The sequence below is a fragment of the Esox lucius genome, chromosome 4 (assembly GCF_011004845.1).
Source record: "Esox lucius isolate fEsoLuc1 chromosome 4, fEsoLuc1.pri, whole genome shotgun sequence".
Classification (NCBI taxonomy): domain Eukaryota; kingdom Metazoa; phylum Chordata; class Actinopteri; order Esociformes; family Esocidae; genus Esox; species Esox lucius.
This window is the reverse complement of record NC_047572.1, coordinates 20,425,113-20,443,682: the sequence shown is the minus strand read 5'-3', so window position 1 is coordinate 20,443,682 and position 18,570 is coordinate 20,425,113. Positions and strand designations below refer to the sequence as shown.

At 42.4% G+C, this 18,570-nt stretch overlaps 1 protein-coding gene across 7 annotated transcripts in view; it reads right to left on the bottom strand.

The window, feature by feature from the left end:
• il1rapl2 (interleukin 1 receptor accessory protein-like 2) overlaps window positions 1-18,570 on the bottom strand; it is a 245,846-nt gene that overhangs the window by 101,615 nt on the left and 125,661 nt on the right. For all 7 annotated transcript variants that reach the window (XM_010899418.4, XM_010899425.4, XM_010899440.4 and 4 more), the window contains 3 exons: window positions 8,389-8,662; window positions 954-1,140; window positions 588-741 (listed from right to left, as the gene is read on the bottom strand). In XM_010899418.4, coding sequence (XP_010897720.1) covers window positions 588-741; window positions 954-1,140; window positions 8,389-8,662 — 615 coding nt within the window. The remainder of the gene's footprint in view (window positions 1-587; window positions 742-953; window positions 1,141-8,388; window positions 8,663-18,570) is intronic.

Here is an 18,570-nt window from a genome sequence, read left to right as displayed (position 1 = left end):
GTTTCAGAGGGGGGGGGCTAGGCAGGCAGGGTGAATGAGCTGGGGGGTTGATTTCACACTGCAGTTGGCAGCTGCTCTTCCTGCAGTCGGGACCCAGCACACACCCCAGGGGTCAGACTCACTGGCCTGGAATCCCTGCCTGCCTGCCTGCCTGCATGACAGAGGCAGCGGAGGAGGCACAAGCCCAAAAATGTGAATAAATAACTCCATCTCACGTCCCAGTGGATGCTAACGTTTCCAGTGAGGGCTGATGCATCACAGACTCACAGTGACACTCCACTGTGTTCCGGTGAGACAGCGTGTCTCCACAGTGCATCCGCTTTACAGATCAGCACCGGGCTTTATCTCTGATTGGACAAACCTTGAGAGGAAAGGGGGCATCAGAATATTCAGTGCCAGAGTGCAAAAGTGTGTCCCGCATTGGCAGACTGGTTTGGGAACCATGCAAATATAAATCCACACATGCACATAACAGCATACAACCGAATCAGATTGTACATGTAATAGAACCGCTGACAGTATGCAGAGGACACCGACACACCGACACACACACACACCAGAACAGGCACACACACCCAGGGGCCCACCTGTGACTTTGAGCTCGGTGGTCCTCCTCACTACCCTGCTTCCGTACTTGAGCTCACAGGTGTAGTTGCCCCCGTCCTCCTCCTGCACCTCGGGAAACCAGATGTTGGTGGTGTTGACCATAATGGAGCTGCGCCACGTCTTCCTCTCGCACTCCTACAGCAGTGAGGACACATCCACAGCACAGCACACAGTTTCATTCAACGTCTGTTTTCTTTCCGATTCCATTTCACAGTCGCTAACTACCCGAGCCAACGGGAGACTACGAGTTAGAGTAACATTTATTAAGGCAGCCATCCGGGGCTAATCTTCCCGTGGTCATGCGCAAACACCATACAACGTTTCTAACAATGGAAGGGGTCGGTCACCTTATACCAGGTCATCTGAGGCTGTTTGTAAGGAGCGAGGTAGTCTTCGATGTCAGGGCATCCGATCATCTTGCTCTTAGTGATCTCGGCTTTCTCCAGGTGGCGTATTTTACTGTTGAAGCACAGGCCCTCGTCATTCTCTTCCACCGTTAAGGACATGGACACCTTCATGCAGTAGGTGGAGTTCCTGCAGGCAGGGGACACCACACAGGAGGCTTTATGTTTTCCCAAGTTCACCTCTAGCCAACTGGCATCACACACACAAAAGCACACATCGATTTTTCCACTGGGTTTAGTAAAACCAACAAGCTCTTACACTGCCATTCATTCCATCCACGCCTCCCTGCCTGCCCCTGATGATGTGTAGCGGAGCCTTTTTTTTCTCCTTATCATTTAGCTAACCACAACCAGAATAAGGGGCTTTTGGACCACGGAGGATATCTGAATGGACATTTTTCAACATCTTCAATTAGTAAAGAGAAGTGGCAGGAGTATGCATATAATTTCACTAGGCAGGCACCAGCCAGAAGTACAACTCTCCTTCAGGGAAGCCTGTGTCAAAGCACATGACACCCGGCTCGGTACGCAGCTACCGCCATGGCCACTACACTAGACTACACCACAGAATGTACAGCGTGACGGCTGCATCCTCCCCCCATTGAAAATGCATGAGGGCCTTGAGGCATGGGATTGCACTCCAGCGGCATTGTGTGTCAACCTCTCAAACGCTAAGGGCCCCTGAATCTCCACTAGCGAGTCAGCATGTTTGATGCCAAGATTTAACATTTCAGAATGACACATTTAGCTGGTTTTCGACGCGAACATCAGACAGGCTAGTATGTGTGTGCGTGCGTGCGTGCGTGCGTGCGTGCGTGCGTCGCTGTGTGTATAGATTTCCTGGAAGTGTTCCAAGACAATGGAGGCAGAAAGAACAGCTGTCCATGGCTACTTTATTTACAATGGAAGAAAAAGAACTATGACTAAAATATGTCTCGCGGGGCACTTGGTGCGTCTTGTGACAATAGTCCCGTACCGTGACAAATAAAATGCCAAACACAAATGGACAGGCAGAGGACAGATGTGTGAAGTCACTCAGGAGGATATTTCCACTGATCTGTTACTGACAATTAGCCCAGAGTTAATCACGCTGCATAACCATTGCACTATCTTGATATGACTGCTTCCTCCGCATTAATAATTCATCTTTCTCCTCCTGCAGTTACTCATCTCGCCAATTGAATTAGATGCTTAACAGAGAAGGATTTCGTTGTGCTCGCACTTCATGTTTGCTACTGTTAATGTGAACTTCACATTCATTTTTACAATTAATCTAACCCACGACCACCTTCAAGACGCTGCCCAGCCACGCGAGTCTGTCTGCTGCATGGGTCAGTGTGCTCAGGCTCTTAGGACCATTGAGACATAACTGAATAAGCATTGAGAGCATCCATTAGCCTGCATGACTTCCTCCCCAGCCGGGGTTTCACATGTCATTTCCCCTACACAGGTTTCAGTGTGAGCTGGGGCACAGAGAGCCAAACAGTGTACATCCACTCATAGCAGAGGTCAACCGTGCATCAGGCTCTGTAGATCTCAGTAAATGACCATAACACATTAAGGCTGCTAAGTCATTTCTTATATCGCTCGGGGACCGCAGCGCAGACCACGGAGGTCAAAGCGGGAGCCATTCATTGCCGTGACCTGACCTTGTAGCTCAGCATGGGGTAAATATCCATGGACCGACAGACAGACAGACAGTGACCGAGGCTCTGCTGCAAGATAATGCGGTTATGCGGGCCTGTTCTGCGGCATTTCCTGGTTGTCTCCGAACCACCTGAGAAAGTACATAGCCTCAGAACAAACATCTGGAAGAGGCTTGTCTGGGGAGATAACCTGCGATTTGTGTCTCAGCAGCAGTGACACCCAGGCTTCCAGGCCCAGCGGAGCAGACGTACAGTACACAGAACTGCTCTCCAGGGCCACAGGCACTCCACTCACACAGGAGGAAGTTGGAGATGAAATCCTATGATTAATTCACTGGTAATGAACCTCATTCTCGATGTTTTCTCCATCGGCTTTAGGTCTCAGTGGACTTACTCTCTTCGTGGACTGAGGATGGGTCTAGAACAGGAGCAGGCAAAAGCTAGCCAAAACGTGCACGCGTTCCAAAAGCAAAAAGAAGAAATGATGCGATTGCGCCGGTGTGAAATGATTGCTATATTCAAATACAGTCTTTCTCAGGATTTGTTGTGGTCAATTTGCAGTGGGCACTACTTTGTATGATTACTATAATTATGTTCCAGCCCCTGACCAACCAATATGACCAAAACTGACCTGCAGCTGAATCTAGTTGCCTGCACCGGCCTGGGAGGATCCCTGGGCCATATGTACATACTGACAAATTGTTGCTCTATGAGCTTTACGGAAATTACCACTTCCTGCCACTGTAATTTGACCTGTTTTCATTATGGCCTGTTGACATGCAAAACACAACCGCATCTCGGGGACGCTTATCTAATACTAATACTGTTGTTTTCATTTTTTCATCTCATTAAACACATTCTTAATGAGAAGACACTTGACTTTTTGTTTTGTCAAGGAAGAACAGTGAGTAACGTATGTAGGTTAGCTCATTTAAAATTGTTGTTGATAGCACTGGCATGAATTATGATGCAATGCAAAAGCTCAATGAGCTTATTGGAATTTAGCGGGACCCCAGATGCTACTGCAAGTCCCACAAAAGCCTCTGTTGGGACTCTTTCCTATGCAATCTCTTTGCCTCGCTTTCTCTCAAGTCAAAAAAATGACACATCAAACTCTTTGAACTTAATAAAGGGGCTTAACAAAGATGGACTTCAGAGAGAGAATTTAACACGCAACAGTTCGAGTCTAAATGTAGGCCAATTCCAGTGATCAAATTGGCTTGGAGAAATCCTACTTTTACCATTTCCCTGTAAGAGAGGGAGGATGAGGAAAATTTAAGAGGAGTACTAAATATTTTATGTAAATGACCAATGACAGAAGATCACACAAGAGACGAAACATACAAGGAAATTAAAAGGTGCTGAACTGCCGTGGCAGAAGACGCATTTTTGAAAGAGCGCCCCACGTGGCCTAGGATGGTCTGTGCTGCTGCCTGTGGGGCAGGGGTTTGTCCAAATGCTCTTTCAGGAACAATTTGTGTTTCTGTTCGCTCAAGGGTCACTGTACGGGATTCTCCCAAATCACCAATCTGCAGTGGGCTGATGTGATGTTCAGGGTTAAATGGCGACAAAGGTTGAAGGGTCAACAGGTATGCTCTTAAGGGCCTGCCAGCAAAGCAGCACATCAAACAAAGAGGCAGGTTTATCCTCAGCATCAAACCGGCTTACCAGCGGTTGTCTTTCACACACATATATACGCAGAAACACACGCATGCACACACAGACACACCATAGTGTTTTGACACTGACGGCCACTGTCGACGAGGGGCTTTGAGGGAAGTCTCCAGAAAGACAGCCTTTCATCAGACCTGCTGGAGGGAGAGTATGTGTGTCCAACCGCACATCTCAGACGTCAAAACATTTCCAAACGCTTATTCCTCCAAATGCCAATTCCTAATAAGTGATTGAGGGGTGAGAACGAGGGCAGGGTTCAGTAATCCAGGAACAGAAAATATTCCTAATCTCAGTAAACCTACATGGAAAAGCCATGTTTGTTAATAGCATGGGAATGCACATATTTCAGGAATGTGGTACAGCACAGTATAAAGGAATATGGAAATTAAGTTATAGTTTTCACAAAAGATCCAACCAAGGTTTTGCTTCTGCATTTAAGCTAACCTATCTGAATTGGAGAAGTGAATGGAGCTGCCCTGATGAGTACCTGGGAGTAATCAGGGTTAACTTCCATGCTCAGGGACAGAACAACAGATTTATTTTCACCTTGCCAGCTCTGGGCTTTGATCAAGCTACTTCTTTGGTTATCAGTCAGATGCTCACCCACTAGGCTATCTGAGACAGGTGAATAGAGTGTCTGAGATGACCTCGCTGAGTACACAGAGTCTGGCGTCACACCATGTAATAAAGGCACGCTGAGTGGTCATTCTCTCTCTCTCTCTTTCTGTACTCTCTCTATCATGGCGACTCCTTTCCTGGAGAGATAACATATCTATACAATGTTCTGCAAGTAGGGGGCTTGCAAATGAACATTTCCACTGCACTGCCAAGCTGTCTCTATCTCTGAGAATCTCTATCTTTCCGACGTAAAATTAATTAAGAAACAACAAGAGGTTGTTGCTGTTTGTCTGAGAAAATAACTAATTGGTTTTAGGTATTAACAATTCTGTATCAGAATGTATACTTCAGGAACATTCATTCACTAGAGGGCAAGCCATCATTGAAAAATACTAGTTTGCTTGATTGGATTCTTTCTTTTTCGTTACAAAACATCTACCCTTTAAGTGCAGCCTCATATTATCACACATGGTCTAGTATGATGGAACACAGTATTTTAACAAAGGTTGTTCAATTACAGACAAGTTTACTGTACTTTTAGAACTGATTCTGTACAAGCCAAATAGATCAGTCTTCATCCTTTCTTTGTGCAACAACAGTCTGCCCACAAAAAACAGACACGAGAGTTTGAGCCCAGTTTAAAAATGGATTAATGTCAAAGCTATAGGCTCATTAAGTGTTTAATATTTGAAAAGAACTGGCATGTGTGGTAGCATGGATTCAGTCTGTGCCAACGCACATCGGCACCTTTCTCTGGCTCTCACTCTAATGGGGTCCTGCATGGCCAAATGAATAGAAAGGTTAAAAACCTGGATCGCATCGTAAGAAGAGGTCTGTGACACCAGGGCGTTAGTTGAACGGAGAATTATCTTACGGGGGGAGAAAAAGACAGGTGGCACAGATTACTGTCCAGACCTCTGGGGGAATGGCCTAGCTCCGGCTTGGCCACAGCTTAGCAAGAGCACAGAAGAATGAAACACCAGACAGACACCAGACGGCCAAGCACAGTGGAAGGAAATTAATATAAGATTGCTCAGGAGTCAATAGAGGCATTTTACAGACAGTGGGCTATTACAGTGTGATCCAACAAACATCCTTACTGGGTGCTGCTGGGATGACAAGTGGCTAGACAAATAAATAGCCGGCACATATTCTCCACCATATTCTCTACTAATTACAAAGAGACACTGTTCTGATCTTTCATTTGCTATTACCTTCATTTACCCACTGACGAAAATCTGTCACGTGTGAAGATCCACACAGGATCGAAACATTGTCTACTTGCAAATAACGCTAAGTACTGGAGCATCTGAGCGGGCAGGCTTCATTTCTTTTAAATCACACGGACAGTGAAAATGTGTTGTATTTCTCCACTGCATACAGTTATTTAACCAAGCTAAATGCGTTTCTATTGTCGGGGGAAGGCGTGAAATGGCCGTCCCTCCATCAGTGCTGTGAGACAGGAGGCTCAGGCTAGCCTAGCTGGAGAGGATGACAAATAAAGGGGTGATGAATCTGTCTCCTGCTGCACATTAGACAGGCAGATTGCATCGACTCATTGACTGCAGCTTAACATTTGTCACGCCGGCGCTGTGTGTTTTGCCTGCACACAGGCATGATAGGTCTCTGTTCACATGTTCTAATAAAGCAAGGGACACCGCCTGATACCCTATATATCTGCTGTCAAGGCCTCGATAGCAGTGTGTGTGTCCCTGTGGGTGTATTTTCTCCCCCCCGGTGATTGGTGTAGGGAGGCTGGACCAGACACACAGCATTAGCCCTCCTGCGGGTTACTGGGCCGTCGTAGAAAATGGATTCTTCCATTCCAGAGCCACCCTGTCATTTCAGGCGCCGCAGCCTCTGCCAATGTTATTTCACCGCAATTGTCTCTCAGACGCGTGTTGCATTTCTCTCAAAACGCCTTTACGGTCTAGATGCTGCTCAGCTCTTCTGGTGGACAGAGAATCCCTGCTTGTTCATACGAGTTTCAATTGCATTATTGTGTCTTATTTGAAAGTGTCTGCGTGGGGAACAATATTTGTTGTTACCATTATTTTACCAGGTAGGTATCCTAACAACACATTCTTATTTACAGCAAAAACCTGGGGTCATTTAGGGTAAACTGACATCTTGTCGACTCAAAGTAGCGACCTTTCTATTACTTTACTGGCACAAATCTCTTGACCACTAGGCTACCCTGCATTTGTATTCCTGCATCTTTGGATTTAAAGCATCAAAAGTCAACATTATTGGAAACAAAAAACATGAAATGAGAAAGACCTTGAAAAACTTCACAGAGACAATTTAATTTGGACAATTCTGAGATTGCTTCACAGAGTTAGAGTACAGCACATCCGTTCAAAAACACATGGCACAGTGCTACACGCCATTTCAAGTTGCGCTTTTTCTCCTACTTCCAATCTATCTGTCGTTCCCCAGACCAAAAAAAAAAAAGGGTTAGCTTGATGACTCTCTAGCTGGCTAACACATTGGATGGAATACATCGGGCCTGGCTGTCTGTGGCTGTGGCGGACATGTCCAACTGGGTGGGAAAGTAAGTATAATAAGAGGCCCAGCGAAAGTGACAGGATCTCGCTCCTAATTAGACTGTCAGCATAGCGTGAGGGGAATGCAGAGTTGCCCTTCTTTCCGGAGGAGAAAAAACCTATTATTGGCCAAGGAGAAGCATCAGCTTTGTCAGAGAAGAGCTGGATTATCATCTCTGGAGAGAGGATCTTTACTGAAGCCTCAGCGAAAATCACAGAGTAAGCTATACACCTTTCTTACACTTCAACGTGTAGGTCTCTGTTTTATTTTACGGTAAAGTAGCTAAGAACTGTGAACATATATAATATGTTATAAAAAGACTTATAACATTTATAAATAAAACCAGACTTGATGGTTTGATGTCATAATCCAAGAAGTGAACTTAAACAACACAATCCTTCTGGTCAGGGATCTTCAGGAACATCACTGATTTTATAGGAATGATTATGACAGACCTTATGCCTTTTAGGAATGCCAGTTACACGTTTCTCAATACGAGTCAACCACAGTTCCCTGGCTATCTTGATTTTGGCAGGGGTGAATTTACCTTGCTAGGTCAGTCACACATTTCTCCGTCAAGAAACTGAACATGGTGTGATGATGAGCATGATGGTCCCTCTTCCTTATGCTGAGTACCATTGCAGGGCTTGTTTAAATCGTGCTGTGGGCATGCCGCAATTAAAGTCTTTGCTTTACAGTAGAAACACAACTGTACGCTTCGAAAGTAGATGGAAAAATTAACACCTCTAGCAACTGTATTGAATGCTTGTGACCGAACTAGCCATGGTCATAAAAAAAATCTAAAATCAAACACACATCTGTTTTTTTGGTATGGGGTTCAGAAAAGCGCAAACTTGTGATTTACTCCTCGGAAACGAAGTGACTAAACCCACCTCAGGACGCAGGTGTAGAAGCCGTTGTCCTCCAGCTCTGCTGAGCGGAACCAGATGGAGTCTTCCTCTTTGCTGAGCCTATGGCCGGAGAAAATGATAGGCTCCTCGGAGTCCCCTTTGTTTTTGTACCAGATGAGTCTGATCTTTGCGCTCTGGGTCATGGAGTAGTTTGTCCTGATGTAGCTGTAGAACAGGGCACACTTGACTCTCACTGGTTCCCCCGCTAGAACCCGATACCTCTTCAAGTCTACCGACCAATCAACGCAGCCGTCCACTGTGGAAAAGGACGTAGAACATGGTCAGGGGAACAATGGGAACAGAGGGATGGATTATTAGTGTATAGAATACTACTTACATTAAAACTAGATTTTAAGAGCCCAATTGCAATTTGGTCAATGTAGCCTTGCCATGCCATTTCAACACACTTTTCAGTAATTTGCATTTAAACTGGCTTTATGCAAAATTACTGGATTTGCAGGTGTGGTTTCCTTGCTTGCGCTAACTACAATGGAACTGTGTGATGATATGGTCATGTATTGTGTGATACATCTAGTAAGATTTAAACTGCTTGGTCTCCTCTTTAATTAGTGAATTAGCCTACATTTTTTAAATATAAAATAGCATTAACTTGGATCCTCAGCCACAACCAAATAGCTCTTACAGTTAAGGTACCAAAACATTGAAATGAAAGGGGAGGATAAATGTAGAGTGTATATTAAATATCACAGTAGATTGGCAATAATATGTGTGCTTATTACGATTACTAAGGATCTGTAGTGATACTGGCAGAAATTGAGCATGAGAGAAATATAAAACAGCAAATGCTGTGGTGCTGTATATAATTAAAGCAGTGGATGTCAAAACATATACGGAGTTGCATATATTTATCCAATTAAACACACACACACATACACACGCACACACACACACACTTGTAGAAATATGAAATGAACTGTGAGACGGTTTCTTTGATCTACACCCCAAACCATAGCTAGCATTAACATATTATCTCATCTTTAAGTTCAATGGTAAGAGAAGTAACATTGCTTAACTTAGGTCAAAATGGGTCACTAAAAGCAATGCAAGCAAATCAAACCCAAGAGCATAATGGATCTATGAAAAATTGTGAAAAAGCCACAGGAACCTGTAATGATGAGTCAATCAAGTCTGCCATAACGCTGGTGAGCTTTTGAACCCATAAAATGTGGTGAAACAATAGCATGACAGCGAGTGGCAGGGAAGGTCATTGCCACTGTCAAACTAATGCAGGGTTGTTCAGGGTAAAGCAGTCACCAACCAAGGAACTGCTGAAAGGCAAATAAAGCCTTAAGGCTAGGCTCTACCATAAACACAGTTCATTTTCAAATAATAACCAACGTACCATGTTGACAAAGGCAAACAGTGCTGTTCTGAACTAAAATGACTAGTGAATTGCTTAAAAGAGACTGAGACTGTAATTGCTTCATTGCATTACTATAGAAAAGTACTGTATAATGATTTCACATTACAAACCTCCAGTTCAGACATTTATCTTTCGAATATTTACCATGATAGTACAGATACAACATGGTACTTTCATGGTATTTTGGTATATAACATGGCAAGAGTTTTTCATACATGGTTTTTTTCCCATCATACTAGATTTACAAGAAATGTTTTCATGTTAACAGCTTGGGGATTCCAACCAGCAACCTTTTAGTTGCTAACCCCTATGGATTATATAAGTACATTTCAGTAAGGATGGTTTAATTTATGTCCATGACAGTATCATCGCACTTCAAGGCTAAAACCTTGGCACATTTTCAGGATTCCTTACCATGATATAAGCTGATCAGTTTGTGGCTTGTTACAGTCAAAAATAGCAGTAAAGTAACTGAGCGTCTGTAAATGTACTCCGCAATGAAAGGGGATTGTAAAACTGATTCTGATTTAACACAGTAGTACTATGGTACATTTTAATAAAAGACATGGCTTGACCATTCATTGAAAACATGAAGACAGACTTTTTGTCATCAGTCATCATAGACATTGAGTCAGAGGAACAGAAATAACTCAAAGAGAAACTGCCTACAGAAAGACGGTTGCACATCAGGCAATTACTGTGCGCGCACATCCCTCTTCCAAGTAACGCATATCTTTCCTCTCTGTGTGCCATAGATTTGTTTAACATTCAAAACATGTCCACTTTAATTCATGTTGAGGTCTGCTATAACCAGGAAGTAATTGTTTTAGCACAATCATTCTCACCTTCCAATTTCGTGATGGCCAATTTGTGATTACGGCCATGCCACATCGCAAGAACTGAACAGCAGGTGTGGGACAGTTAAAGTTCAACATGAGTTCTCTGATCCACATATTGCCAAAATGATCTGCTTTTTATCACATTACTTGCTCAATCAGACATTTATTTCCAGCACCCACTAGCTGGAGGTGAACGCATTACCCAACCAACAACCACGACTGAGATTTCAGATGCCTGACCTTTCACTAGAAGAGTAAATTAGCAGCAGCGCTGAGCCAATTTGTGCTGCCTTCTGCTGGACCCCAGCCACCAGGATTCACACATCTGGCCCCCATGATGCAGATGCACTGTGAGGCAGTGGCTCCTGGGAGCCCAGTAAGTACAAATTTATAAGGGGAAGTGACGTCCCTCAAGAGAGGAGGAGGCGGCGCCAAACTGCAAGCTGCAGCCAGGGGGAGGGTTTCCATAGGAGTTGTTCCTCAAGCTTATTTGATGAGATGCAAGAGAGACGAGATGCAAGAGAAGAACCGAGAAGCAAAAGGAGCACACATTAGTCCGGTCTGCTAGTTTAATGTGTTGTCTTCCTGACAAAAGGCACAGCGGACCAACACTGAGTGCAAAGGTTACAGATTATATAAACGGGCGCTGGAGAAGCAGCCATATGTTGTATGAGGTCACAGCCGCGATGCACTTTCTGAATGATTCATTCATGGTTGTCTCGCTGTGTTTGCCACTGTGGAGGGGTTGAGGGGGCGAGGCATTCATTGTGAGGATGAGGCCTAACACGGTCAGATAATCATTCAAGTCAGCAGCTACACTGACTGGACCACTATTTGCACAGCGCCACCTTTAATATCTGCATATGGATGTGTCCCAAATTGGAGTCTGAAAATAACTGGGAATAACATCTGAGCCAAGACGTGAGGAAGGGCAGTGTCATGAAGATGGCTGCAAAACCATAACAGCCCAGTGCTGTCGACAGAGTGTACTGGCGTTATGTGATAACTAAATATCTCAAAATGGTCTCTCGCCCTTTTTTTAAGTAATGCAACTGAAAAGCTCAAATACAGCCTGCTAACATATTGGTAAACAGTGACATGAAATACAGCTAATACAAATAGACACACCGACACACACACACACACACATTCAATAACATAAGGGGACTGTCATCCAGTATATAAGGTTTTTAGCAGTTGTGCGTCAAATCTCATAGCAACTAAGCCCAATGGAGAATCAAAATCCATTGTAAAATTCTGTGTAAGTCTCGGCACCTGCTGCAATTATAATAGCTTGACCTGGCTACTGCACACTGGCCAAGTCTATCATGAAGCAGTATAGCAATTTCAGCCATGACAGCTGAGAGGGGGAAAAGTCAATGTCAGAGCTATAGTCCACCGAATATTTTGTGCTGATGTGCAATTTCAGTCCCAGACTTGCTTTTGATAGCTTGTTTATTATTTTCTTGACAATTTTGAATTAATCTCTTTCAGTGGACATGTATCTTAACACAGGTATGAAATGGAGGACGAGGGGTTGCAGCCATTTAAATATGAGTAAATGAGTTACACTCTGGCGAAGACAAAACCAATCTTATCAGAGAGAAATAAATATGGAAATGCAAAGAAGGTTATTGCACCCTCGCTGTGATTGAGCTGGAGAAGCCGTTTATCAATGTACAACTTGTAGCCCATTTTAAATACATCGACTTGACCACAGAGACCCAACCAGACCACAAAAGGAATTTGAATTTATTTGCCATATCAAACCCTCTGCTAGGGATATGTGATTGGGGGTTCTGTTTTCCCGGTCGCTCGAATTTGAATATGATTCAGGCACATTATTATACAGAACATTACTTACTAATGCAGAGGGACTAGCGAACAATGCCATTGTGTATTACGTGTAGGACACATATTTTCTCCTCAAAGAAATATCTTATTTCTTTGAGGAGAAAATATTTTTTGTCTACACATACAGTGAAAATTTTCTTCACAAAAAGTGCATTTGTGAACTTCCATGATTGTTTTATTATACTGTCAAACTAGGAGGTCAATATAACACCCAGTTATAGAGTATTTCCCAATTTTAGATATTTTTTTTTACCAGAGAATTTGAGTTTTTCAGGGAATGTTGACAGAGATGACAATGGCAAGGGCTCTCCTGTGTAGTTATACCACATTCATTTTCAAGAATAAAGGCTGTTCCAAAACTATTTCCAAAATATCTTGATTGATAACATGTAACTGATCAATGGCCATTCATCTGGGGTTGACCTCCACAGCATCCAATTGGCCAATCAGAATTATTTTCCTAATGCCCACACAATCAGACTGAACATTTTAAGGGGCCAAAAGAGGTTCAGGCAAATAAATCAAAAATAGATGTGGTTGTATATTGAGTTCCATCAATAAACACAAACATTGATTTATTAGACAAGCAGTGATTGGAGAAAAAAATGAATGACAACTACTGTATGAAGGCTTTAAAAGGCTAAATTATGGCTCATAACATCCTCAGTTGCAATAAAAAACACATAAATAGATCCATACTACTTAAGAACTCTCAGATCCTTGTATATATAAAGTGTAGCCAATTTATGAGGTACACGAACTTGTTCATGTATACTAAAATACTAAAACCAATGACCAGTAACATTGAGCATGCTATGATTATCAAACATATACATACAGTATAATATTTAATCTAATTTGGACTGCATGTGACTGACTGAACAGCCAGACTGAACATAACTGGCAGGTTATATTTTAAACCACTTCTAAAATTGTGTCTTAAATACATTTTACACTTGGAGACTGTAACTATACAAAGCTAAAATGACATCACAGTTGATAAAAAAAACAAAAACATTCCAATTGGGATTTGTTTGCAGAAAACAAGCCTCATTCTGGCATAAAAATTACTTTTCATTTGTGCTTGCTATAACAGGTCTGATATCTTCTGAAGAGGACTGCAGTGAGGAGGAATGACTTTCCTTTCTGTTTTGGTCAGAAAAATATGACCCCATTCATTTACATCAATAATCAGGGATTAATGGATGGAAATAAAACTAGGATGGAGAGGAAACCAAATATTTACTTCCCCTGTTTGTCATGTTTATTTGAGTGAATCCTGCACTCCATTACAGAAGCATCAATACATAACTGTTATAGAGCCAGCAGCCAGTGAAAAGAGACAGAGCGAGAGTGGAGAGAGATAGTAGGACGAGAAAACAACAAGATATTTAAATCACCCTGCAAGACAACTGATGAATGTCTCTGTAACTGGCAGCTTTACGCAGCTTAATTCAAAGTGCTGTAGTAATCAAATGCACACAAAGGACATTAATTGCCTGGAGTTGATTTCTGTTGACGGGAATAGATTTGCATTGTTCACCCAACATTCTGTTTTTCATACTGCTTGGCACTGCTGTTCACAGACAGGCACAGAGACAACTAACTCCAGTTTATGTCCTTAGTGTCAATCTGCGCTCAGAAAGCAGGATGTGTAATAATAAAGTAAGCCTATATAATACAACCTTTTGGCATCATACTACAGAGGGCATGTCAAAATGCATATGCTTTAATATTGATGTGTTTTTTAAGATTCCTTAAAAGTTATGACTATTTGTTTTCCCCCCAGAATTCATAGGCTAAATAAAATGGACATGATTATGAGACGTTCAGACAGAGGGCAGACATGCTTTTCAAGACACAGAGATTAGAGTGAAATACATGGAACAAAATGACCAATCCTTGATAAATGTCACAATACCAAAAGCAAGCTCCTCTCCAATGAGCACAGACAGGAACGACAAAGATGTGTCCAAATCATCACCTATGCCCAATTCCCCCATGCAGATAAGAGATCTACTCTCGCAGCTAGATTCAGAACTCATAAAGTTAAGAGAAAAGGTCCTGGACCAGATCTCAAACAGCTATGGCACATAGATTAAGCGAATGTGAACAAACCTGTCAGGTGAAAATTGAAAAGAAGAGCATGATGGAAAACCTGCTTCAAAACTCTGAGGCATCCAAAAAGAAAGTGAGGAAATGAGAGAAGAACTCTTTGAAATTAAGAGTGACCTGGAGAATAGAGGAGGAAATCAAGTAGAAGATGAGAAGAAAGCTTTAAGAAGCAGAAGCTGAAAAGCAAAGATGACTTTATAGGCATCGATGTCGCCACTACCCATGGTCATAACCCCAGATAATGTCCAACCCTGACCCAACACCAAACTGCTGCTTTCAGGAGCTCCCTCTCCACCCAACACCCAACCGCTACCTTCAGGAGCTCCTTCTACACACAACACCAAACCTCTGCTTTCAGAATGTTTGGAGAGGGAGCTCCAACCAAAACCAAAAGTTGGCCTCCCATTCCATCCAACACCAACCCTCCTCCCACCAATACCAGCTCAACCAACATTTCCTACTCAGCAATTGAAGCTTTTTTCAGCTACTTTCCTACAGATGGAAAAAAAAAACTTCTACAGGAAAGCAAACAACATGCCCCATAACCAATTCAACATTCTTTCTGGGGACACTGTAGCATTGGAACAAATGACAAAAAGAACATTAGAGGATGTGTTGCCCTGCCAGGGCAGAATAAGCCATTATGGCAAAGGAGAAATACCCCACTGCAATGATGAAACTGTAACCTTCTCCAGTACAGCGATGTGCCATGTGTTTTAGCAAAACAATTCAGAGATGTCAAGAAAATGTAGACTAAGGTCAAACATATTTATTTGGCACATCACAAAGAAATCCACCCTCGCCACTTGAAAGACCTGCAGAAAGGCCTGCTTGGGGTCAAAAAGGATTTGCAAAAGTGCTGGTTACAGGATCAATATGAGAAAAAAGACCACCCACTGTACAAAATAATTTGAATTTTTTTTTTTTCAATATCCTTTGCTCAGTGGGCAAAAGCATGCAGCTTACCAGAAGCCTGTGGCCTCATACCCAGGGAGACCACCCCTCTGCCCAGAGAGACCACCACTCTGCCCAGAGAGACCACCACTCTTGCCCAGAGAGACCAGTAGTAAGGTGGTTACTCATTGTATGGATAAAAAGAATATAAGTCAACATACCAAAGTACACGATACCAGACACGGTCTCTAGGATGGCTAACTGAGGAGATCTTTTGGTCTGAACGTAATCCATTCTAAAATGAAGGCTGTCAAAATAAAATACAAAACATTAACCCACAAAAACAGAGGTTACAGAATGCATTATTGCACTTGGTAAGATAAATGGCTGAGACCTCTGAATGTCCTGCTGTCTTTTACCAGGGATAAAATAACCAGTGGTAAAGACAAGACTTTGATATGATCAGTCCCAGTCACCTCAGTCCACAAAATTCACCACATTGCCTTTCTGAAATCACTGCCCTCTGAGGAACTCAATCCATCCTGCATTTTGCGTGTTCAAACCCCATTTGTCACAGCGCCGCTGGAGTGTGGTGGAGTAACCAGGGCATTTGTCAGTTTTAAGGTGTGTGGCTGCATTCTACCATATTCCCTCCATCCTGATCTGTCCCCCCCTTTCCCTGGCTGGGACCCAGCATAGCTCATTGTACAGGTTGCTTTACTTCGCTTGTCATTAATAAAGAGAAGTGGCCCTGCATCTGTCCATTGACAGGGACCCCACAGAGACTGGAGCCTCAGAGAGAATATGAGTTCCGGACACACTGGGCTGCTTAATGAACTAGTTCATATCACATTGTCATGTTGCTGCTGGACAGCCTGCCATTTCCTTCTTGATTACTGATTCCTACCCTCACCACGCATCACCGCCTCTGACAGCCAATCACATCTAATGGAAGGAGCCCTACTGTAGCAGAAACGAGGGAGAACCAAAGAGGGGAAAACTTTCATTTTTCACCAATATTCCCCAAATAGTCAGTACATTTAGCAGGACAGATGGCAATACTGATAATTCAAACAACCTGTTTTCACTTGCAGATCTTTAATTCATTATTCAATGAGCTCTAGGAAGACACATCCAGGAAGTGGTGCTACCATTCAGATGTTTCTTCTCAATTCCTCTATAATTTAACATAAACAGCGGGACCTAAAGTAAACTCTATAACCTCACTTGGAAAATGCTTAACACAAGCAAAACACCCTCCCAGAATCGATAGCATACATTATGCCTATGTGCACATCTTAATCCATCTCAAATCCCCCTGACACTATGTCAATAAACTAACCATTGAAAGATAACAAGGGATTAATATGCTCCCTCTCACCTCTCCACTCTCCTCACCAGGGCTGACATCACCTGTAGTCTTTGCATGGCTGACATCCAACAGGCTTTAGGGTGTCACTTTGGTAAATGGGAAGAGTGAGTTGTAAGTTCCACCCCAAATGGCACCCCATCCCTAATTTAGTGTACTATGTAATCCATGGGTCTGTGGTCAAAAGTAGGGCACTGTGTGGAATAGTGTGGAATTCGGGACTACACAACTACATTAAAAGCCTGTTATCCCATCTACAGCAGTCACGATAAAATACAATTTGAGAAAGGTACAGCCAAAACTGTCTATTTATGAAGACAATTTAGTGGTTCCCTGATTAAACCCTTCATTCATCTACATAATTCTGCTGTCTGTTAATGATGGAATAATTAAATATTCCCGGTTCTTGGAAACATCCATCACCTCCATAAAACTATTTTGCATTAATCACTGTAAAGCTGTAATGTATTATATACCAGTATACAATAAATTCCTCAAATATTTCAGACGCTCAAATAAAAGTCTTAGATACAGAACACGGAGTGTAGCCAACAGTCTTGAAGGCCACCTGAATCAAATATATGTACTAGGAACTTGGCAAGAACCTTCAAGCTAGTCAACCAATGCCTTTTAATTTATAGCATACACATCAAGGTCTTCCAAGCACATGAGTTACACTGCTCTAAACTTCATCTAAATCCAGGAGTGTGTGTGTGTTAATGCCAAACCTTTGAAGCGGTTGTCCCAGAGGTAGGTTGACAGAGCAGTAATATCACAAGTTGGCAGAGGAGACTCAGCTAGTTGTGTCACCTTGCTACCTGCTGCTAGTCTGGGATGCAGTATTCTCTCCCTGACCCACCTCCCACTACCTGGCCAGCCAGGCAATGACAAAGAATTATTCATAACTTCATTAAAGGCGCTGAAATATCCCTTACAGCTTTAAGAGAAATTTAAATAATGGGCATTAAAATCACATGCAAATAACTGGAAAATACTATATAGCCTACCTTCTAAAAATCTAAATTATAAAACATACCTTTTAATGCCTACATTATAAAACCTACACTATAGAACCCACATTATAAACCTACCTTATAAAACATAATTGTATTACTTCAGGTTGATTTATAATAAAATATAGATGATGCATAACACACACCAGCCAAAGAATAATTCAGGCATAGATACCAATAACAACCAAATAGGCAGAGGTATTCAGCTTGAGATCAAGTGTAAGTAGTATAATGTTTATGTTCCATTTCTGAACAGAATATAACCTAGTACTCTGAGCAGAATATAACCTAGTACTCTGAGGAGAATAAAACATAGTACTCTGAACAGAATATAAACTAGTACTCTGAGAAGAATATAACCTAGTACTCTGAGGAGAATATTACCTAGTATTCTAAAGAGAATATAACCTAGTATTCTGAGGAGAATATAACCTAGTACTCTGAGGAGAATATAACCTAGTACTTTGAGGAGAATAAAACATAGTACTCTGAACAGAATATAACCTAGTACTCTGAGGAGAATATAACCAAGTACTCTGAGGAGAATATAACCTAATACTCTGAGGAGAATATAACCAAGTACTCTGAGGAGAATATAACCTAGTACTCTGAGGAGAATATAACCAAGTACTCTGAGGAGAATATAACCTAATACTCTGAGGAGAATATAACCTAGTACTCTGAACAGAATATAAC